At 42.4% G+C, this 25076-nt stretch overlaps 2 protein-coding genes across 8 annotated transcripts in view; both read right to left on the bottom strand.

Annotated features, from left to right (window-relative positions):
- Nucleotides 1-9717, bottom strand: part of TWSG1 (twisted gastrulation BMP signaling modulator 1) — a 41122-nt gene extending 31405 nt beyond the window's left edge. Inside the window, exons 1-2 of the mRNA XM_069960102.1 lie at nt 9585-9717; nt 718-871 (exon numbers count right to left, since the gene is read on the bottom strand). Of these exons, the coding sequence (XP_069816203.1) occupies nt 718-840 (123 nt within the window). The 5' untranslated portion in view covers nt 841-871; nt 9585-9717. The remainder of the gene's footprint in view (nt 1-717; nt 872-9584) is intronic.
- Nucleotides 9718-16821: 7104 nt separating this feature from the next.
- ANKRD12 (ankyrin repeat domain 12) overlaps nt 16822-25076 on the bottom strand; it is an 88373-nt gene continuing 80118 nt past the window's right edge. For 5 of the 7 annotated variants that reach the window (XM_069957768.1, XM_069957767.1, XM_069957770.1 and 2 more), the window contains 5 exons: nt 24629-24727; nt 24376-24519; nt 22617-22676; nt 20395-20490; nt 16822-18178 (listed from right to left, as the gene is read on the bottom strand). In XM_069957768.1, coding sequence (XP_069813869.1) covers nt 17993-18178; nt 20395-20490; nt 22617-22676; nt 24376-24519; nt 24629-24727 — 585 coding nt within the window. In that variant the 3' untranslated portion in view covers nt 16822-17992. The remainder of the gene's footprint in view (nt 18179-20394; nt 20491-22616; nt 22677-24375; nt 24520-24628; nt 24728-25076) is intronic. The other 2 variants (XM_069957769.1, XM_069957771.1) reach the window with 1 other exon arrangement.

Here is a 25076-nt window from a genome sequence, read left to right as displayed (position 1 = left end):
AGTTGTGGCTCAGCATTTATGTCTCACTCTAGCACAGCTCACCACTCCTTCCTCCCTCTTCTTCATGAATAATCAATGCTGCCCAGCCTCCTGCTCACTCATGCTGTCAGTTTGCCAACAGAGGACTGATCTGCTATCAAATATAGTTGAATCCTCTTGCCTGTTTCGGAGCTGTGCTTCAGGGTAAATCACCTGTCTAGAGACCAGCAACAGGTTTTTTCTATGGTTTGATTCTCCTGTTGGAAATGAAATCTATTTTTTTTTTAAATTATTGTTTCTTTTTTAAAAGTGCAAAGGCTCAAATTAGTTTTAAAATGTATTTTTTAGTACAATGAAAAAAAAAATAGATTTTTTTTCTTCTCATCATTGTATTAAAAAAAACTAATTTGAACCTGATTCGGAATCTTTGCACTTGATACAAACAGTTACAATAATGAGAATTTTTTTTTAAAAAAATAACCAATTTCCATTCTTCATTGACTTTTATTACAGTAGGAGACCAGAGATTGTGCATAATCCACTCCATGGACAAATTACCAAAAGGCACCATGCTCACAAGGGGACTACAGCACACTGTCAGCACCTCAGGTAGGTCACAATAGCAATTGTAGCAGCACAGAAGGGGATGTAAACATATAATGTGATTTCTCACCATCATTTCCTTTATTAGGCCAAGCAAACCCTAATACAATACTAGAAATAATAGATTGACAGTACCTGTATTAAGCATTTGCTGACATCACTCGCACAGAGAGCTTTATTGCAGCACTGAATAGGCATAATCCAGATAAAACATAAAGCAACAGCTATTGCTGGAATGGAAAAGGCAGACGGCTTCATTCTTTGGAGATGAAAAACTTTCCACAAAATGCTGAAAATGCAGAGACGAGGTGTTATAACATACAGGTGTAACAAACCAAAATGTATGGTAAAGAATATAGAAAATAGTATTTTGCCCAGAGTACCATGAGTCTACATTGCATTGTTATGCCATACATTCTAGGAGTCTAGCATTGTGCAGATGTTGCAGTGGTTTGTGATTATTAGGGATGAGCAAATTTACAGTAAGGACAAGTGCTATGTTAGGATTGGCCAGCAGCTTGTCTCTTTGCTACAGGGTGCCAGAATCCCAGCTTTGTAATACAACTTTGTAATGTATGTTATGTTAGTGAATGGCCCCCTTCCCTGTGTTTCCCCCACCCACGCTACCCCCGAAAGTGTAGTGCTCTATACTCACCTGATCCATGCCGACCCCCGTCCGCCATCTTGAGACAATGATGTAATCTTCGGGCGGCCGGCCGAACCGCTCTGACCGTCCCTAGTGCCGGCCGCCCTCTGCCGCGTCATCAGCTGCTCAGCCGTGATTGGCTGAGCATAACTGTGCTAAGCCAATCGCGGCTTAGCAGCTGATGACGCGGCAGATGGCGGACGGGGGTCGACACGAATCAGGTGAGTATAGAGCACTACACTTCCGTGGGTGGGGGGGGGGAGACACGGGGAAGGGGGCCATTCACTAACATAACATACATTACAAAGTTGTATAACTTTGTAATGTGTGTTATTTAGTGAATAATTGCTTACCGCCGCACTACCCCTTTAAAGCCAGCAGCCTGACAAGCTGCCGGACGATCCTCACAAAGCACTTATTCCTGTAAATTCGCTCATCCTTAGTTGTTTATTTTCTCATGACACAAAATGTCATATAGGACTTTTACTTTTTAAGGCTAGTTCACACCTAGCATTTCCATTAGTCTTTTGGTCAGTCTTTTTCTCAACCAAAAATCAGGAGTGGAACTGACAGGGCAAAGTTATAATGGAAAGATTTGCACAGCTTCTGTGTTCTCAATCCACTCCTGGTTTTGGTTAAAAAAAAATATTGACGAAAAGACTGACAGATGTGAACAAGACTGTGTAGTGTGAACATAGCCTTAACCATATGTTACTATTTTTCAGACATTTTGGGCTAATATGCAATTTACAAACCAACTGTAAACATTAACAAAAAAAGAGCAAGCGTGTGCTGAGCAGGATAGAAAAACCTATTGAGGACTATGGGAAAAAAAACACAGGAATATTTGGCGAGGGTTTTTTAATATTCTATTTTACAATGTAGATTATAAAAATAATCCTTAAATCTAGCAATTTTTTTCCCTATCACTAAGCCTAATAAAAAGCTGACACTTTTTGTTATGTACAGAAATCTTTTTGTCTGTCTCCTCCTTATCATCACAGAAAGGATTACAAAATGTAGGGCGACCCCAGTATACTCCCTCACTGCACAATGACCTCTGCACAGGACACAGACCATGCCTAGAACAGAAGAAGTCAATGGGTCAGCTTCAGTATATGTGCAAGCGGCTGCTGTAAAGCATATACCTAAAAGCTATGCAGACAGCTATGGAAAGTTAGCTAACCCTTATGATGTAAAATAAATGTAAATTAAAAAACAAAAAAACAAAACAGAAAATAGAAAAGAATATTCTATTTGAATGTTTTCTGATATGAACTACATTGTATTTAGTTTTCATCATAGTTCTAAAGAGCACAGCATGATAAAGGAGCAACAAAATGTAAGGAGCACTTGTTCACTCCCCCCAGAACAAAATAAATGAAAAATCCTATTTGTGGTTTTATTACTGTACTATGATTAAAGGGGAACTATCAGCAGGTTAGACTAATCTAACCCACTGATAGGCCTTTAAAGCGCAGGGGGGATGTTTCTTACCTTCCTCCTCGGCACCGTTCCCGTGCTGTTAGTTGTTGAATCCATGGCCCGGGGCACTGTTAGGAGCACTGCCCCACCCCTATTGCACCAAGCCGTCTCTCCTTCTAATGATAATCAATGGAGCAGGCGGGCAAGATTGCTGCTCTTGGGGGGGGGCAGTGCTACTAACGGTGCCTCGGGCCGTGGATTCAATTACTAACTGTACAGGATCAGCGCTGAGGAGGAAGATAAGACACATACCTTCATCCTAGGCTCCCCAAGCGCATTAGAGGGCTAACAGCAGGTTAGATTCGTCTAACATGCTCATAGTTCCCATTTAAAGTTTGCACCACCTGAAACTAGTAAGCATATAGCAGATGAATCATTTTAAAATGCGTTGAGAATAAAAAAACAAAAAATTTATATAGACATTAGAGGTGCTGGAACTACTCTTAAATCCTGATGATGCAGACGTCTAGAGAGCTTCATTACTTTATATTAGGATATACAGCGGTGCCTTGGATTACCAGCATAATTCGTTCCAGGACCGCACTTGTAATCCAAATCCACTCTTAAACCAAAGCAAATTTTCCCATAAGAAAAATTGAAATGCAGACCATTGGTTCCACACCCCAAAAATAATGATTTATTATTCTGAATAACATGTAAAACAAATGAAACATTCAGAAACAGCAGAATATGTGATATTATAAGTTACTGTACAGTAATGGAGAGGATGGGAAACACAAGGGCGGACAGGGACTGCAGGGAGTATGAAGGAATGAGCAGGGCATATGTGGGCACAGTATAGCAGCACTCTCTGTCCAGGGAGAGAGGGGTTACAGCTATGAAGAGATTACCTCCACAGTCCTGTCCCCTGATGCAAGCCCCAGCCTGAAGTGGATCTGCCATGATTTGGAAGGTGAGGGAGACTTCCTGGGTCAGAGTACAGGGCTGTAGACCCCGCTATGCAGACCATGCCCCTCCTCCACTCCCACCCAGTACAGAGAGCTCTTAAACCAAAGCAATGCTCTTAAACCAAGTCCCAATTTTGAATAACTGTGAGCTCTTAAACCAAAACACTCTTAAACCAAGTTACTCTTAAACCAAGGTATAATTGTACTTGGTAGGACCAGATATACTGGGAAGTGTGTGTGTGTGTGTGTGTGTGTGGGGGGGGGGTCTTCACAAACATATAGAACAATTAGTGCACTGCATGTGACCTCTCCTCTGGTAGGTATTACGGAACAGTTTACGTTTAGTCTTTTTCTGGGTCTTTGGCTGAGATTATAGATCATACAGAACAAAATGACATCATTACAGTGATGCTTTTCTGATGGGCCATTGATAAGTATTCTTGTCCTTCTGGCCTATGGAGCTTAGCACTGTGAGGGCTGTTAGGCTGCAGTACAACAAGCAATGTTATCTTTGACTTAAGTTTCATTATCGGATAATAAGATCAGATTCTGTGTCTGCTGCTGGTTGCAGAACTGGCACAAGAAGAATGTTAAATCTTTTCATTAGTGTGGGTTTACCCCATACCAAGATAAGATAGCCAGAAAACATTCCACTTGCTGACTGAAGGAAATCTAATTATCTTAGGGAGTTTTGGCCTCCATTTTTAAGGAAGAATTCTCTTAAAGGGACAGTATCATGAAAAAAAAAAAAAACTTTTTTTTTTTTTTTTTTTTTTTTTTAGGGGGGGTGGTTCAGTTTCATTATATAGTTTTTAAAGTGACTGTACCACCAGGCCCAGGCTGAAGCACTGGAGGCGGGCCGACCCACCCTTAGTGGGAAGAAACCCCAGCCCCTCCATGACGTGACTCCATTAGAATCAATGGAACCCTATCATAGAGGGGCTAGGGTTTCCTCCCACTAAGGGTGGGTCGGCCCGCCTCCAGTGCTTCAGCCTGGGCCTGGTGGTGCAGTCACTTTAAGTCTGTACACATGCATTACTTCCAGTTCTGTCAGTATAGGCTTCCTCTCTGTGCGCACTGCTGGTACTACAGAGGATTTTGGGGTGGTGACATCCTGACTACATATACCCTTCAAGCAGTCTTCAATGCACAGTTTAAAAAAAGTGTCAACCTCATTTAAAGAACCTGTTCCATGGCTCAGTGCTGGATCATTCATGTGGTTCCATCATTTGTCAGCCAAACATCTTCTATTGCACGAAGAGATGTGTGGCCAAGGACCAATAATTGTTTAGCAGGTTAAAACGACATGACTAGCAGACAAGCAAGTTTTTGATAGTTTGTCAGCTGATTGCTGGCTAGAGATGAGCGAACCTCGGGCATGCTCGAGTCGATCCAAACTTTTGGCATTTGATTAGCGGTGGCTGCTGAAGTTGGATAAAGCCCTAAGGCTATGTGGAAATCATGGATATAGTCATTGGCTGTATCCATGTTTTCCAGACAACCTTAGAGCTTTATCCAAGTTCAGCAGCCGCCACTAATCAAATGCCGATCGTTCAGGTTCGGATCGACTCGAACCCGAACCCGGTTCGCTCATCTCTATTGCTGGCTCTATTACATAAGATGATATTCAGTCAATTACACCTTGTTATATGGCCCTAACTCTAAAGGTGCCCATACACCTTCAATAGCTGTTGGCTAAAGGCTTGCCATCTGTCAAGTGAGATTTGGAAGTCCCCCATACACACGTTACAGTCAGGTGACAGTCCACTATGTTGTATAGGGCCTTAAAGCGACTCCGTACCCACAATCTGACTCCCCCAAACCACTTGTACCTTCAGATGCTTTTAATCCAAGATCTGTCCTTGTGTCCGTTCGGCAGGGGATGCAGTTATTGTCATAAAAACAACTTTTAATCATTAGGAATACTCCTGGCAGATTGCTTCCTATTCCCCTTCTGTGTGCATAATGAACATGGGCTGGATTGTTAATACACCTGTGCAAAGCTCAAACAGCAGTTCCTGGATCATTCCTAATGATGAGGAGGGTGGGAAGGAAGGACAGAGAGGGTGTGCCAGCCTAATGCATATACAAATGTAAGCTCCGGCCGTTAGACACAGCGCTGAAGGATTAAAAGTTGTTTTTATGACAATAACTGCATTACCTGCCGAACGAACCCCAGGACAGATCTTGGATTAAAAGCAGCTATCTGAAGGTACAAGTGGTTTGGGGGGGACAGATTGTGGGTACAGAGTCGCTTTAACTTCTTCCGCCTTAGGTGCGCCTTTTTTTTAACCCTTTTTATAAATGAGTAAGCAGTAGGGATGGTAGATACTCATCCCTCTGATCCCTGGTCCAGCACTGATTTGGACTGCTTGGTAGAAATGCCCTGGTGAAGTAACCATACAGTGTGCAGGGTACAGTGCAGCCAATTATAGGGCTTAGTGGTCACCAGGTTCAATTAAGGTGGTTTTCACATATGATATTTTTCTGAAAAACACAGTGCAATCCACAAAAATGCATCAACTAAAACACTGTATTGTGAAAGGGAAAAAAATCCACAAAAATAGCATCACGAAGGACAAAAACTAATGTGTTTTATTACACTTTCAGGACAAAAAATGCTATGCAGAAAGTATATGTGAAGGAGGCCTTATGCTATCTATGCCATATTGTTTTCCTCCATTGATTTTTTTTTATTCTATTCCCCCATGCTTTACACATGGTCAGGGCCGCTTTAACCAGAGGGCACATGGTGCACGTGCACCGGGCCCACTGGTTAAAGGGGCCCCCCCCCGAGCAGGCCGAGCACAGGGCTCCGGCCACCAGCCTGTCAGGGGGGAGCGCCATGGATGGGTAATCTACTTACCCCTCCATGGCGCCCCCTGCAGGGCCCCCCCCCGTCCGCCGCTGCCCCCGCCCGCCTGCTGCCGCTGCGGCGCTTCAGCAGCAGCGATACTGACAGAGAGAGAGCCATTGGCTCCCTCCCTGTCAGTCCCTCTTGTGGCCGCACTTCATGCGGTCACAAGAGGCTGCACTCTCCCTCTAGCGCCCGACGTCACTGGAGCGTCGGCGCAAGGGTAAGGGGAGTGCAGCCTCTTGTGACCGCAGGAAGTGCGGCCACAAGAGGGAAGAGAAGAGGAACGCGTGGACCTAGGTGAGTAAAAGTGTTTGTTTTTTTCAATGTTATATGGGAGGGGGAGCACATATACTATTGGGGAGCACAGGGGGCTATATACTATGGGGGAGCACAGGGGAGCTATATACTATGGGGGAGCACAGGGGGCTATATACTATGGGGGAGTACAGGGGGCTATATACTATGGGGGAGCACAGGGGAGCTATATACTATGGGGGAGCACAGGGGGCTATATACTATGGGGGAGCACAGGGGGCTATATACTATAGGGGAGCACAGGGGAGCTATATACTATGGGGGAGCACAGGGGGCTATATACTATGGGGGAGCACAGGGGGCTATATACTATGGGGGAGCACAGGGGGCTATATACTATGGGGGAGCACAGGGGGCTATATACTATGGGGGAGCACAGGGGGCTATATACTATGGGGGAGCACAGGGGAGCTATATACTATGGGGGAGCACAGGAGAGCTATATACTATGGGGGAGCACAGGGGAGCTATATACTATTGGGGAGCACAGGGGTCTATATACTATTGGGGAGCACATGGGAGCTATATACTATTGGGGAGCACAGGGGTCTATATACTATTGGGGAGCACAGGGGGCTATATACTATTGGGGAGCACAGGGGGCTATATACTATGGGGGAGAGCACAGGGGGTCTATATATTGGGGAGAGCACAGGGGGGCTATATACTATTGGGGAGAGCACAGGGGGGCTATATACTATTGGGGGGAGAGCACAGGGGGGCTATATAATATTGGGGGGAGAGCACAGGGGGGCTATATAATATTGGGGGGAGAGCACAGGGGGGCTATATACTATTGGGGGGAGAGCACAGGGGGGCTATATACTATTGTGGGAGAGCACGGGGGGCTATATACTATTGGAGAGCACAGGAGGGCTATATACTAATGGGAGAGCGCACAGGGGGGCTATATACTATTGGGGAGCACAGGGGTCTATATACTATGGGGGAGAGCACAGGGGGGCTATATATTGGGGAGAGCACAGGGGGGCTATATACTATTGGGGAGAGCACAGGGGGGCTATATACTATTGTGGGAGAGCACAGGGGGGCTATATACTATTGTGGGAGAGCACAGGGGGGCTATATACTATTGTGGGAGAGCACAGGGGGGCTATATACTATTGTGGGAGAGCACAGGGGGGCTATATACTACTGGGGAGAGTGCACAGGGGGGCTATATACTAATGAGGGAGCGCACAGGAGGGCTGTATATAACTGGAGGAGCACATGAGGGTCTATATACTACATGGACACCTTAAAACTATGGAGGCACAGAGGGGTGTAACTATGTAGGGGTACAGAGGGGTGTAACTACTGTATAGGGGTACAAGGGACCTAACTACTGTATGTGTTGGAGCCTTAAATATTTGTCTGGCAGATTCTGGAGAGAAGATTCACAGCCAGGAGAAGACTTCAAGGTGGCCCAGGCTGGATGGAGAGAAAAAGAAAAGGTGACAGACTCTGATCGGAGAAGACGCCCCCGGTGAGTCACTGGATGTAACTGCACTCTGTTATAGGGTTGTAGTGTTAGGGCGGTATTATGTAATGGTATCATTGATGATAGCTTTCTGTTTTGTTTAGTGCAGTTTTTATGTAATATGTAATCACTGTATGGTGGAAATAGTGTTATAAGTTAACTACTGTATGTATTGGGGCTCTTGATACAGTGTGGGGGCAAATTCAGTACATTATACAATGTGCCAAAAGGGAAGAGGGGGCCCACTCTTGAGGGCTGTGCACTGGGCCCACCAATGTATTAAAACGGCCCTGCACATGGTCAGACATGTTTGTGTATAAAATCTTACATCTTATTTATCTTCTTTCTTCTACAGCAGACTGCTATTCATCATGGGCGCTCCTTTGCTTACTAACTGCATTTTATTGGTTTTATTAACACTATAATATATAAAAAGCAACATTAAAGTATATGGTGTTTTATGATGACCTGTGCTGGTCATATAGCTTTAGAATGCACAGAAAAAGAAATCACAGTAAGTATAGGGTTCAACTCTGTGAGTAAATGGACTAATGTCCAGAAAGGAGAAGGTCAGTAAACCCGCATAGCATTTAACCCTTTCATTGTAATGCATGTGACCACCTGCACATTTGGTTTAAATATCTACATTATAAGGTTTGCAATGCTGAATAACCCTGTTCCAGAATAATCAGCTTTATTTAAGGATACTCTGAAAGGTTATGCAACCTGCCCTTAACAATCTGAGTAAACTGTCATGTAAATGAACAGACACATCCCAGAAGATTTTCATGTGTTCTGAAATTTAATTAGTTTTTTGAGAGGATTATAAAAAAAAAAAATCAACACACACCCAAGGGCAACACTTTCCTACTTGTCTAGAAACACGTTCGAGGGACACTGATAGAAAAGTGAATGTATAGTCCTAATCTATAATATAGCTGTTCACATGTAATAAGAAAACACAGCATACAGAATTCCAACAACTAATAATGCAATGAATAGAACAGGAGTTGAATGGGTTAAGCAGAACACAGCCCAGTGGAACTAATTGCAGCATAACATTCTTTGTAGTCTTCTGCCATAGGTGAGATTTGTATATATATATCTCTCGCCTCCTCTACCTATAAGGTTTGCTCTATAAAAATCAAACCCTGTATTCTTTCTTGCGTTGACACAGAAAAGTGAATAGGAATTAGTCGTTAGACTAAACATTTGGTTTCCTTGCAGTTTTCAATTTCACCCCAAGGAAAAGAGAAAGGATAATTTCTCATGTTCCTTGACAACCAAACCCACCTCCTCCCAAGATCTTACCAGTAACTTGTATGGGACGGGATCCCGTCTTCACCTTAGGGTTTGTCTCACTATGCTTCTCCTTTCAGCAAGGATCAAACTATCCAGCTTTCTGTAAGCTCCTAGACTCTGATGGCGTGTGGAAGAGAAGGAGGAGGAGGAGCAGGGATATCCCAGCCCCCAATATGTTCACAAAAAAAGTTGCAGTCAGTTTCCAGAGCACCTCCCCTCCTTTTTTTCCATCCTCATAGACAAATGCTTGGTATTCTTCTGTTAGACACCTCCACTGCACACAGCAAGCCCAGAGAACCTACGGAGGTGCTTTATACATTGGACTACATGTGACTAGTATGGTTTATACTAACAATGTCTTTTTATTTATTGTATTTTATACTAACAATGTCTTTTTATTTATTGTATTTTATGGTTCACTTTTTGTGTGCTGAAGGGTAAAAAGGCATGAAGTCAGTTTTTCATTCTATTTATTTATTTATTTTTTAATTGATTTATTTTTGAATCAAAGGCAGAAGTGGATTCAGAACCAGTGGGCAGGGGTTTGACCCTTCACATTGCTGGGTCTTTGTCAATGCCTGAATGTTTATGTAACTTATCACATCACATGATCAATGTGTCAATCACCAGGTTAGTATACAAAGTCAGATGGACAGCCTAATGCATATACTAATGTAAGCCCCGGCCGCTAGACACAGGGCTGCAGGATTAAAAGTTGTTTTTATGACAATAACTGCATCACCTGCCGAACGGACCCCAGGACAGATCTTGGATTAAAAGCAGCTATCTGAAGGTACAAGTGGTTTTGGGGCGTCAGATTGTGGGTACAGAGTTGCTTTAAGGCCCTATACAACATAGTCAGATGCACAGTTGTGGAAATAACTGCATATTTAGGGGGTCTTGGGGATAGGATACGAGTAGAGATGAGCGCCACTTGAATAGGCTCAGGTGCATCATTTGATTAGCTGTGGATAATCAAGTATGATGCAGGGAGTCCTTGAAACCATGGATATAGCACTAGGCAGCCAAATTTTCCAGACAGCCTTAGGGCTGCATCCAACTTCTTCAGCCACTGCTATTCCAATGCTGCACCCTTAGGTTGCGCTCATCTCTAGCAATGGTTATAACATTGGTCAGAATTTAACAATAAAAATGTCTTTTTAGCTTATATAATGTCATAATCTTCAGATGTAATACTAGTAAATAGATTGTAAACCCTCACAGGCAGGGTCCTCTCTCTCCATGTGAAAGTTTGTCATGTACTTTATTCATGTCATCTCTACATTACAATACATGCAGCACTCTGGAATCAAGGACACTCAATCATTATTATTAATATTAATAATAATAATAATAATAATCTATTAACAACGTGTGCTCAGTTATTCAGAGATTGGTGTGAAACACTCTAGGATACCATAGTGCTCTTATTACACATTTATTTGACACCCGCTTGATGTGTTCACCAATTCACCAGGGCTGTGGAGTTGGTAGGCCGCAGCTCCAACTCCAACTCCAGAATTTTATCAGGACCAACTCTGACTCCGACTACTTCATAAATGGCCGGTCATATACCAGGGGAGTTATTTATCACACAGGCTCAGCAGCTTCTCCCTAATGTCCTACATGATCCTGGGGCAACTTCTGAGGGAATAAGGAAAGATATAAAGCAGCTTCTCCTGTGTGTGCAGTGGATGCAGCCAGGTCTCCAGCCTCCATGTCCTGAACAACTCACAACTAGACTAGATGTCCTGCTGACATTCTTCTATGTTTCTAACTAAATATTCACCATACTTAAAGAAACACTGCTAACAATGCCAGATACCTGTGATATACAGCGGGTCACATATAGTGATATAGAAGGTCACTGTTGGGGGAACGCAATAGCACGCACGCACGCGCACACACACACACACACACAGCCTGCTGAAGCCATAGCATATATACACACACACAGCTTGCTGCAGCCATAGCACACATACACACACAGCCTGCTGCAGCCATAGTGCACGCGCGCACACACACAGCCTGCTGCAGCCATAGCATACACACACACACAGCGTGCTGCAGCCATAGCATACACACACACACAGCTTGCTGCAGCCATAGCACACATACACACACAGCCTACTGCAGCCATAGCACACACACACAACTGCAGCCATAGAACACTGAAAAAAAAACACAATCTTCTCCCAGAGAGAAAACACCACACTGAGGACAGAGGTTACAGCTACACTACTTATGTCTTCTCCTCCTCTATATTACACAGGAAATCTTCATATTACACTGCTGCTCATATACAGTCATCCAGCATCCAGGAAGAGAACAGCACAGATCTCCCCCCACACAATGGACTCTTCACGCTCAGAAACAAACTGCCAAATAGTGACCGACAACTTTTCCCCGACCACCCTTATGTAATAGGGCCAGTGTCCTATTAGAATGTTGCTCATAATAAATATTCATGAGCAAAACTTCAAAATTCAATTCTACATTTTTTAAAGATTTTTTGAAAGCTGGCGTTGGTACATTTTTTTTCCGACTCTGACCAAAACTAGCTCCGACTCCACAGCCCTGGTATTCACCTACGGCAAATGACAGAAAGTGCGCATATAGCAATTGTGTTCTCCATCTCCAATAACTGTGGCATTATTATGAACAATATGCTTCCTGGCCACATGCCAAAGGCATTACAGGCATCCTAAAGTTAAATGATTGCAGCAATCACAGGCACGAAGACATCATAGACTTGTGTCACTACAGTGGAAGTGCATTATAAAAGATGAAGGAAAGGAAGCCAAAGCCAGGAACAGACTATAAACCGGGAACGCTTTACAAAGGAAAGATTTCTCCTCTTCTCAAATCCATTCCTGGCTCTGGCTTAAAAAATCTGTCAGATAAATCTCTCTGTGTAAACAAATCATTAGTGTCTTGCCGACAGCCTTGGCATGATTTCTATGTAGTTTGTCGCTAGCCGCGTCTGCAGCAGTAGCTTTACACAGGGGGAAAAGGTGTTTAATTCTGGAGCGCAAGGCTGGGAGAGGGGCAGCATGGTTCTCCGACAGGCAGGCAGAGAGACCTAGATGTCTAGTTGCCTCCCCTCTTCCGGCCTCGCGTGCCAGAAGAAAACACCTTCCTCCCCCGATGTAAAGCTACTGCGGCAGACACAGCTGTTAGATCTTTAGTGTGCAGCTGGGAACCATAGCTGCACAATGGTGCTAACTGGTTCCCTTTAATCTCTAGGCTAGTATACATACCACCCCCAGTGCACAGATCAGGCCCATCCCTGACAAGCCTGCTCTGCTGATATGCATTAGAAGGAGCAGATCGGTCTACTGGGGGCGCTAGTCCAGCCCCCCAGTGCTCCAAACCCCTATACTAATCTAGAGATTAAAGGGGGTTATCCAGCGCTACAAAAACATGGCCACTTTTCTCCCAACTGTTGTCTCCAGTTCAGGTGCGGTTTGCAATTAAGCTCCATTTACTTCAATGGAACTAAGTTTCAAAACCCCACCCAAACTGGAGACAACAGTAGGGGGAAAGTGGCCATGTTTCTGTAGCGTTGGATAACTCCTTTAAAGAGCACAGAGGATAAAGGTAAGAAACTTACTTTGATGGATAAGATGGTGGGGATCAGTGGAGAGAGGCCCCCTCAGGCATGCTTCGTTCTTTATTGGTGGTTGACGCTAATTGTTCTTATGATGCCTACTGTCAGTTAATGCCTTAGGGTACTATTACACGGAACGATAATCGGCCCGATTCGGCCGATTATCGCTCCATGTAATAAATACAACGATCATTGGCTGATCGATGATATAGGTTTGGATCTATTTACAGCGGGGCGCCGACCGCGCACCGCTATGTGTAATAGTGGTGCGCGGCCGGCGACTGACGATATACATTACCTGTCCACGTTCCAGGGCTGCTGCTGCGGTCTTCTTCTCCCCGGGTCCTGCGCACTCTAGCTTCAGAGTGGCCTGTCAGCTGACAGGCCGCTCGGCCAATCATAGGCCACGGCGGTCCCGGCCTGTGATTGGCTGAGCGGCCTTGTGAGCTGACAGGCCACTCTGAAGTTAGAGCGCGCGGGACCCGTGGAGAAGACCGCAGCAGCAGCCCTGGAATGTGGATAGGTAATGTATATAGTTAAGCAAGGGCTGCAAGGACATCGGTAACGATGTCTCTGCAGCCCTTGTTTAACGATTATCGGGCCGTGTAATAGCTCCAGTAAATGAGCGACGATCTAGCAGATCACTGCTCGTTTACAGGTATTATCGGGCCCGCGTAATACCACCCTTACTCTTCGGGTCCATTTACACAGAAAGATTATCTGACAGATTATCTGCCAAAGATTTGGAGCCAAAGCCAAAAACAGACTATAAACAGATAAGGTCATAAAGGAAAGCCTGAGATTTCTCCTCTTTTCAAATCCATTCCTGGCTTTGGCTTCAAATCTTTGGCAGATAATCTTTCTGTGTAAATGGACCCTAACCCTCCTCCTTGGGTTTGACGATTGTATTACTTCTTTGAGCTGCATAGGGTGTGCCTACTTCTTCTGTTCAGTCTTCATGTGTTGATAAATTTATAAAAAAAAAATAAAATATAAAAAAACTTACCTTTAGCCTCAGCACCTAGTGTGCAGTAGAGACATATCATCATGTTAGATTCCCCTTAAATCAATGGCCTTAATATTGTGTAGATCCTCTTACAGCAAAAGTGGCTTTGGCCCACTTCCATAAAGTGGTGTACTTAGTCTACAGCTAGGACTAAGGGTCCATTTACACAGAAAGATTATATGACCCTAAGGCCTTATTTTTATGTTCCATGAATATGGTCCATGCATGGACGATGTGCTACAGACCAGATTCACAGACCTCCTGGCATCATATATCATTATAATCTTGGGAGCTCCGAATCAGTTTAAATCTTTGCGGTACTGTACTGGCACAGCCGTTTGGCGATGTCAGTATAGTACTGCAAAGATTTAAACAGTTTCAAAGCTCCCTACATCATAAGGATACATGATGCCAGGATCTCCGTTTTGTTGTACACCGCCTGTGTATATATATATTATATATATAGACCATGCACGAATGTGCAAATAAGGACTAAGGTATCACAGTTGTGAAATCAGTTAGAAAAAATGAAAAATATTCAATATGATTAATATACCTTAATACTCATTATTATGTATTGTGAAATACTTTTATCAGATGCATAGCCTGTAGCATATTTTGTACTTTCATAGGTGATAAAACCCTGATGTTAGTGTTTAGGCCCTGTAAGTGATAAAAAAAACAATCTGTAAATTATACTGGTGTGTGGGGCTCTACAGTTCTATTATATGGATGCACAATAAAAACTGTACCCATTGGGTATCAAAAGCAGAACTGATAATATAAGATACTGGCTCTCCCAGTTTCCAAGGACTTGATCCAGGTTTTCCAGACCCCAAGAGCGGCACAGAGTTTAAAGGCAGCCGGCTAATAAGCTGTCTACTGAGCTTAAGAAGCACTTTGCTTCATCAATACTGTACATGCGCTCATCTCTAATTTTTTTACCAACTACCTGAGAGACAATATCTTTTATTAATAAAACATCTACTTGAATGCCCAGACTTAAGGTTTCCTGCAGAACATTATCTAGAGCAGTGGTTACCTTGAGAGACACGTTCAGCACTGAGAGATGGCCGTGAGCCACATTTGTCAAAAAAACATAGGCGGTCCATGGTCAATGTCATGGCAGGTAAAGGAACGAGTCCAATGTGGGAATATTATATTTATGGGGACTTTTGGTTTTTCAAATCAAAATTCATATATCACTTATACTCAGGTGACCGGTCCTGCTCAAAGGGGCTGTACAGAAATGAACATTATAAAAAATAAATTAATCTCTCTCTCTTGGCCCAATACCCCACGATTGCCTTTCTGATGTTCCCCAATTCTTTATACTACTTCCTGCTTGTGAGGATGATAAGACCCTGCTAGAACAGCCTTCTCCTCCTATCTTTCCCCAGGCTTGCAGCTGTCTGATAGACCAAAGCCCTGGCATGGAAGATGGCAGCAAGCCACACTGGAAGAGATGGCACCAGGCAGCACTGGAAAGCTGGCAGAAACAGAGAGCTCTCGACCTCAACACATCACGTGTCAGACACTCCCGGCCCAGAGCACACAGCTTTTTTTTTGTGTGTGTGTGTGTGTGTGTGTGGGGGGGGGGGGGGTAGCAAAGGCAAGCCTAATCCCACAGAAGAACACAAATTGATGATGCTATGATGGGAAGGAGTCACAGCATGAAGTGCATCACAGCTCACTGCGTAGCTTCAGACCAGAAAATCCATGCTGACCCTTGTCTACAACTGGGTGTTGCTTTGAAATGTCTCACCTACCTACACAATTGTGCAGATCAAGTGCACGCCTTCATGATGATTGACTGAGCAGGGGTTAACCAGCATGTCAAAAAAGGAACCAAGAAGCCATGAGCAGCATAAACATAGAAAACATTAGATGGCAGCAATTGTGCAGGTTTGGTACTTTATATGCCAGCCTGTAAAGAATGTGCTATCATCTTTGTGCCACATAACAGGACAGTAGCTATAGTTAAGGATATTCAAATCTGAAGAGTGATGGCATATCATTCCATGTTAGAATTGTCAGGAGAGTCCGATCCCTGGTATTCCCACCAATGAGAACGGAGGGGACAAATTGGTGGAGTGAACATGGCCGTGCTGCAATTCCCATGCACAGTGGCTGAAGTGGGTATAGTGTGAAGACATGTTTTTCCCCTTTAATGCATTTGTTTGCCATGTTCCCTGTAGACTCTCATAATGAATGGGCTACACCCCCCCCCCAAAGTAAGCTGTTTATGTCACTTTAAAAAGGGGTAGTTCACAAAAAAATACATTTTTCTTTTAAATCAACTGGTGCCAGATTTGAAATTTACTTATTTTAAAAAGTTGAGTGTTCCAGTACTTATCATCTGCTGTATGTCCTGCAGGAAGTGGTGAATTATTTTCAGTCTGGAGAGCAGAAGAGGTTTTCTATGGGGATTTGCTACTGCTCTGGACAGTTTTTGTCATGGACAGAGGTGGAAACAAAGTGTAGGTTTCGCATCTCTGGCACCAGTCGATTTGAAATAAAAGTTTGTTGGGGTGAACAACTCATTTAAAGTCAGGCTTTTCTCCTTACACGATATTTAAATGACACTTCAATGGTTGTAAAATAAATGTACACATATTGCTTATATGCTTTCTGAACAGGACCAATAAAATTTATTAAACAATATATTTACATAGATATATACAAATTTATGTAAATATTAAAATAGAACATTTACAATTTTAGAATTTTTCATTGAAAGTTTTTTTGTTTTCGTTTTTTTTAAAAATAGGCTCACTTGAGTCCGAAGTCTAACAAGTATTTATTTTTTTTGTTGGTTTTTAGATTTGAACTAAAAAATAATCTGCGTATGATAAAGGTTATCGGCAGCGGGCTAGCGTGAAAGTTTTTATCTGCTAAAGTATTAAATGGTATTGGATGTGTTGTGGTACAAGTGTTGGATTGTGTGGTGCATGCAATACCTTTTATCCATAAACCTTTACAAGGCTATGAACATGCCTTACTGAAACACGTACAACACATTACAAGTAAAAACAAAACCTAAAAAGACGACAACTTTGGTCCATTAAAACATCAGACATAGGTTTCCACATAAAATATCTATCTTTGTACAGCTTGGGATTATTAATTACAATACTATATACAAATGCACATAAATATATACACATATAAAATAAGTTATTAAAATAAGACAATATTACATTTGTTTGAATTTCACACATTATCTTCCTAAGCTGTGATCAATTCAGAGCTTTTTCATTTATTTCCATTGCATTACACTTCATTATATCCTGGGTTGAAGATGGAACGTTAACCCTTTGCTGTTGTTGGAAGGGTGTTGTGTTCCTGCATTGCACATTTAGTTAGATCCCTATGGCACTCATTGGAAAAGCTCTCCAGTAAACTGTAATGCATTGGTGTGCAAAATACAGGTACCAATAGTAGCTTACACAAACATGGACAATCCTCCAAGTGAATGTCACCTTACTTTTATCCTGAAGCAGCTTCCCGAGCTGCCAGCTACATACCTTCACTATGCTGCAGACAGTGAAATTACTGTGGTAAAATGCTTTTTTTCTATGATTTAATATATGTATATAAAATATTTCTATATGCACATCCTAATCCACATGTTCCTGAAAGACCCGGAGGCTGTGTGCGCTTGGATTTCTTTGACATTCCCTCTTAAGAAACAGTGCAGGTTTTCCTCACAGAGGCTGTGCCCTCCCATAATTGCCAGAGAGACTGCAGCTAAACATACAGAAGTGCAGTCTATGGAAGAAGCTGCAGAGTATGACAACATCATATAGGAGTCAGTTCAAAGTCATCATTGACCTCCACAAGTGGAACGTAGAATTCCTGAATCTCATAAATGCTGACTGATTTGTATGTGGCCGGATCCAGTTCTTGCAGTTTGAGCTGCCACTCCAACCTCTGAACTGCATTGAGTGCTGCGGCCTCATGCTGCTGCCTCATGAGTAAGCATGTCTGCGGACAAAGCAGAGAAAAAGAGAGGCTGTTACATACATATATACACTGTATACTAAATTATAGCTAAATAAAACTACTATCACAAATTAATGATCTAATTCCTTTTACTAATTTCCCATCAAATCACAATCTAGTCTGATGGTAAAAGAGGGCTTCTGGTTTTAAGCAGATTGGGGGTTGGGGGTTATTGGGGGGGCTTATCATTGCTTTTAGACATCTGTTTTCACATGTTGTGCCCAATTATTCTTTTTCATCGTATTTATGAAGTACAATTCACATGGTAAGAGTAGTGTGCAAGCACTATTTTTATTGCATTCCTAACTGAATCTAAAGCAATTTATTTAGCCTATGTAGCTCTATTAGACAAATTATTTTTGCAAAAGTGAAAACATTACAGTTTATGTTTTAGGTTCTTGTGCAAGTGAGAAAACGTCACATTTCACAAGATTAGCCCAGATTTGTCAAAGTGTGTAAAACAGAAACACTGGTGTAAATTACCCACAGCAACCAATCACAGCTCCGCTTTGGTAAAATGAAAGCCGGGCTGTGATTGGTTTCTACAGGCAGTTTACACATTTGATCAATCTGGGCTACTGCAAATGAAGTCATTATCATTTTCAACATCTGTTTGCCATCAGTGAATAAGTAGACAATTATACCCGAAGGTGGAAATCTTACACACCCTGTTAAGGCTAGGCTCATACTGTGTTTTTTTTTTAATGTAATTTTTTATTAGAATTTTCCAATATAAACATACAGAAACAAAAAGAGAATCCCAGAGTAGTAATGCAGCTTAACACATACAGTAGAAATCCAGCTCCCACAAGGAGGGCATAATTCACATGTCTAAACCAGCTCAGAAGCTGTATGTGGCCATACTGTGTTTTTATATAACCTATATTAGATTATCAAAACTTTGTTTAAATCAAAAGAAATTATATAGGGTCCATAACACCAAATTTTAATATTTTTATTAATGATCTTGTTGAGGGGTTACAGAGCAGAATCTCCATTTTTGCAGATGATACTAAACTGGGTAAAGTAATCAGTACAGAGGAGGATAATATCATATTACAGAGAGATTTGGAGAAGCTAGAGGCTTGGGCGGTGAAATGGCAAATGAAGTTTAATGTGGATAAATGTAAGGTTATGCACTTGGGCCATAGAAATAATAAATACAGTTATGTGCTAAATAATAAAACACTGGGTAAAACTACTTCCGAAAAGGACCTGGGGGTATTGGTGGACAGTAAACTCAACTTTAGTGATCAGTGCCAGGCAGCAGCTGCCAAGGCTAATAAAATAATGGGAAGCATCAAAAGAGGTATAGATGCTAAAGATGAGAACATAGTTTTGCCTCTTTATAAATCACTAGTCAGACCACATATGGAATACTGTGTACAGTTTTGGGCACCGGTATATAAGAAGGACACAGCTGAACTAGAGCGGGTGCAGAGGAGGGCCACAAAGGTCATTAAGGGAATGGGTGGGTTACAGTACCAGGACAGGTTATCACGCTTGGGGTTATTTACGCTAGAAAAAAAGACGTCTTAGGGGCGATCTGATCACAATGTACAAATATATGAATGGACAGTACAGAGATCTTTGTAGTGGTCTTTTTACTCCTAGGTCTGTAACCATGACAAGGGGGCATCCTCTACGTCTAGAGGAAAGAAGGTTTTATCATCAGCATCGACGCGGGTTCTTTACTGTACGAGCGGTAAGACTGTGGAACTCTCTGCCACATGATGTTGTCATAGCCGATTCATTAAATAAGTTCAAGGGAGGCCTGGATGCTTTTCTTGAACAATATAATTACAAGTTATGGGCATTAGATTTCTGGTGATACGTTGATCCGGGGATTATTCTGGTTGCCATTGGAGTCGGGGGGAGTTTTCTCCCTGTGGTGGGGTGGTTGTCGTCTGCCTCGTGGGGGTTTTTGCCTTCACTGGATCAACACAGTAGAGTTTCCCTAGGTTGAACCTGATGGACTCTTGTCTTCTTTCAACCTTGTTTATACCATGTTACTATGTTACCTTGCTAGGCAGCAGGATTGGTTAGTTTTGACAAGGGAAAAATCACATGGGCTGCTTCTCTTCCTGATGCGGGATGCTCTCTTGCACAGCCCTGTATACATCTGTGTTTGTGGTTAAGTCAAGTTGTGAATAAATAATACAGCTGAATAGCAGAATAAAAGGAAACCTCTGACGCACCTTTAACTTATCGAATTTATCATCAACATCATGAAGCCAAGACATAAATTGCCGGGCATTGAATCTGTCCCGTACAGACGCTTTCCCATCTTCTGTCTGAAAATAAAGGATACAAATTATGCATTACAAGTTACAGAAGGGAAACATTACAAAAAGGATCATTTACATACACATCCAATATAAAGACTATGGAGGGAATTTATCAATGGTGTAGTTAAGGACTTTTGTGTCAAAGTGTCACAAATGTTAATGTAACGCAATTGGGAATTGAGGCCGAACATCAATTGTTGGTTAGTGGTTTTATATTTGCTTTTCTCCCCTCTCATGGTGGATACTAAACACAAGCATCTGAAGACCTCCTAGTGGCGAAAAGGAGTCTCACTGTAAGGGTACATGCACACTACTGAATACGTGCGGAATTCACAGGCGAATATCATTGAATCTATGTGACGGGCGGAACTTCAAGTCGAGGCTGGGTGGTGGAATCTCCATGTGTATTCTGTAGGGTGCACATACCCTAAGGCTGCTGTCACACACCTTTTTTTTCCCTTTCCATTTTTCTTTTTCCTAATACTAACCCAGAGACTGGTATCAGATAGTGTGAATGTTCAAAAAAAACCTGCAGCATGCTTGTTCATTGGAAGAAATGTTGTGGACTTTCACACAGCAGATTTCACCCTTTCAATGTATAGGGATAAAGTCAACAGCAAGAACCACATGTACAACATGAAGTGCAGGTGGGAACGAATAGTATATAAAGTATCAGTAAATGCCATGGGACAACGCTCAGTAGGTTTCGGGGTGTATAACTGCAACGCGTTTCAACCCTCTCCAATACATATAGGGGCCTTTCTCAAGCCAGTTGCTTGAGAAAGGCCCCTAAATGTATTGGAAAAGGGCCGAAACGCGTTGTAGTAATAAACCCCAAAACCTACTGAGCCGTGTCCCGTGGCATTTACTGATACTGTATATACTATTCGTTCCCACCTGCGCTTTGTCACATTGAGGGGAATCTTCTGGCCGACTGCGTCTAGCTTTGGCCCTATCCCTACTGTGTTTACACCGCATCTTTGGAGTGGTGCCCCCGAATGAGCTGCGGTGACTGTTGGTACTACATGCACTACATAGAGTTGTGCCTATACTGTTGCACAACTCTACCAGGTGAGTGGTGATACTCCTATACCTCACCTGCACCAGCCTTGTACTACAATATTGCACCAGAGAGCGTCCCTGTCTTTTTTTGTCCTGTACAACATGAAAGTGTACCTATTATTTAACAAACTTCTGACATGTTATAGCCACATGTTATAGTCAGAGGTTTGTATCGGTGGGAGTCCGGGAGCATAGGACCCCGCCGATTGCTAGAAAAAAGATTCACTGCATGTGACCCCACCTAATATGACTGCATTTTAAGTTTGAAGTAAAGCTCGTTAGAAGAGATCCAGCTGCTGCAGATGTAAAGGGCTTGCCTAAAAGTCAGATTTAAAGGAAATTATTCAGTGTACAGTATTAGGTGGTGTAATCACTGCACTTACGGACAGCAGCTCCCTGTGTACCTAGAGCTAATATCAGGCTCTTCTGCTCCAGGCTATACTGCCCTGCTCTGTGTTCGCCACTGAGCCTGTATATGCCTATAGAGGAAACAGAGGGTGGGGCATGGTGACATGCTCCTCCATGTCAGCCATCCCATAGACAGAATCACCACAGAGCAGGGCAGCACAGCCTGGTTCACATGGAGCTGCTGCCAGTAAGTGCAGTGAGTTCACTTATTAATAATGTACATTTAACTCTTTTACTATAAAGAGGCCAACCCACTGCTGACTTATGGGGCAAAGGATCACATTTTAGCAAGATAGATATAAGCATCAGTGAATGTCATCATATTCGGTAGAGCCCTTGTGTTAAAGCAATATTCTCATATATATCTATATATGAAGTGTCCAGTGGGTGGCAGTGTTCCACTGGAGTTCAACAGTTTTATTCTCTTGGTAAAACAAGCTGCAAAAGACACAACACATGAAATAATACAAAGAGCATAAAGGGAAAAAAATCTGATACAGACGCTGGTTTCAATCTCCGTGTAATGCAGAACGTTTCATTTATAAAAACAAACTCACATTAGGATGGTAATAATATCTATGTTTTCTACTCATACGTAAATGTACCTGAGCATTTATTTAAAGCACCAGTATGGCTTGCTTAGAATGGTATTAATGAATTACCTTTACTTTTCTCTTTTCATCCACATCACGGACGCCACTGTAAAACTGTCCTGTGGTTATCTATTTTGGAGAAAGATTGATGGAAAGTAATTTTTTGGCCCAGTTGAACACACTTTGTGATTTATTACAAGCTCATATTTTCCTTGTCACATTTTAAAATACTGTTACTATCATTTAGTTCTAACAAGACCTTCAGGAGAAGCATTTTATGAGTCTATAAGTATAATAGACAAGCAGTCATAAATAATAAAAAAAAAAATCTATATGCACTTTATTAAAAGAAATAATATGGTGAACCACAGACGCTCTGCTGAACATATTAGAGTTAAATGGTTTGATTTTGGGACCATGCTGGATATGGCACTGGTGCTTTAAATAATATTGCTGGCACACTATTGTACTCATATGTTCAAGATATCCTCTAAAGTAGTCTTGACAACCCCTGTCTATATGCCCTGTCACAGAGGTAGCATCCCTGTTTGGGATCCAACCTTTATGAGCAAGAGCAGGAAGCTGCTAACAAATGGAAAACCTGGTCCATACATCTATTATTTGGACATCCATTTCAGTGGGTGTGCGAGATAGATACAGTAGTAGATTAGATTAGTAGTCTAGAAGACCTGCAGCAAATATCAAATCTCTGTTTAACTCATATTAAAAGGGGTTATTTATAATGAAACGACCCCTTCAAGTCAATGAGAAAGACCCTTAAAGAAGGGGAATGGAACAGACTTGGTGGATACCTACCATGCTACCTACCATGCAGTCAAGTATTAAAGTGACTCTGTAACCACAATCTGTCCCCCCCAAACCACTTGTACCTTCGGATAGCTGCTTTTAATCCAAGATCTGTCCTGGGGTCCATTCGGCAGGTGATGCAGTTATTGCATGTTATTGAAAAGCAACTTTTAAACTTGCAGCCCTGTGTCAAACTGGTATGGCCTAAAGTGTCTGTGCATTAAGCTGGCACAACCTCTCTGTCCCTCCTCCCCGCCCTCCTCATCATTAGGAATGCTCCAGGCAGATTTTCTACTATTTATCACCTGTGCCTGCACTGCACATAGGCTGGATCATTAAGGCACCTGTGTAGTGTTCAAACAAGTAAGGAATAGGAGAATACCTGCCTGGGGGCATTCCTAATGAAGAAGAAGAGGGTAGGGAGGAGGGACTGAGAGGCGGTGCAAGCCTGGGCACAGACACTCTAGGCCACGCCAGATTGACACAGGGCTGCAAGTCTAAAAGTTCCTGCAAGTTCCTGCAAGTCTAAAAGTTCCCGCAAGTCTAAAATCACCTGCCGAATGGACCCCAGGACAGATCATGGATTAAAAGCCACTATGCGAAGGTACAAGCTGTTTGGGGGGCGGGACAGATTGTGGGTACAGAGTCACTTTAAGCCCCTAAATGGTTACAATCGACACTAATCATCTGATTCATTTATGCTCCTTGATCAATTCTGATATTTTAGACAATAAAAAAAAATAATCTCTAATGTTACACACACACACACACTATATACTAAAAATTTCTGCTAGGCCTGGGTTAGGTTCAGCATACTGCTTGGGGCGCAAGATCCTTACCATATGTTGCCTGTGTAACTCTGACAACATAAAAGTATTGCAATCACCATCTGTCTGATCCATTGCTATTAGGTGTGGATACAGAACATAAACCTGAATGTGTGTTACATGTCTTCTGTCAGTGAGAGGCCACAGTGACAAATACTATTCTAAAAGATAAATGGAGAGCACGATTCATTTACCTGGGACTCCTGTGGGACATTATACACTTCGGCATCCAGTAATACAGTACAGGCACTAAAAGGCAGGGACTGGTTGGCCAACGTCCTCGCTGCTCTGTAGTGTACTCGTAGAACTTCTTGTTCATTGGAAACGATAAGTTTCTCCTACAATAAATTAAAGACATTCATGTACATCTGCAAACGGATTTCCATCCTTAACTGTAGCTTTCAGAGCATATTGCTTGCTTTCTCTTTGGCAGAAAATGGCCCTTACCCTTTCAATGCTGTGCTGTAGACGGAGCTTCATCCGTACAACCTCTTGCTGGCGAAAAAGCTCTTTCAGTGGTTCAGACAAGGATGGAGGGGGTGTAATCTGTGACAAAAAAAAAAATCCATTAATAAAAACCCTCCTGTGCAGTATGCAAGAGAAAACTTAAAATGCAGAAATTCTTATATTCAACAACAATCAAATCAGGAAATCAATAAATGATGATGATAATTTTCTTCTCAGCTACAAGCTTTCTGTAACCACAGTGTACAAGCTTTAAGTGGCTTATTTAACAACAGGTGAAAATTGCATAAATGTGTTAAAGCTCACTGCAACCAGACATTTTCTTATTGAAGCCTCAATTACAACAAGGTAGCAGCCTAGAGATATGACTCATACTCCAGCATGTAGAAGCCCAGAGCTTACAGAGACATGAATGTGTGCGTCTGTACTA

Source organism: Dendropsophus ebraccatus, chromosome 2 (genome assembly GCF_027789765.1).
Source record: "Dendropsophus ebraccatus isolate aDenEbr1 chromosome 2, aDenEbr1.pat, whole genome shotgun sequence".
NCBI lineage: Eukaryota > Metazoa > Chordata > Amphibia > Anura > Hylidae > Dendropsophus > Dendropsophus ebraccatus.
This window is presented reverse-complemented; position numbering and strand designations above follow the sequence as displayed.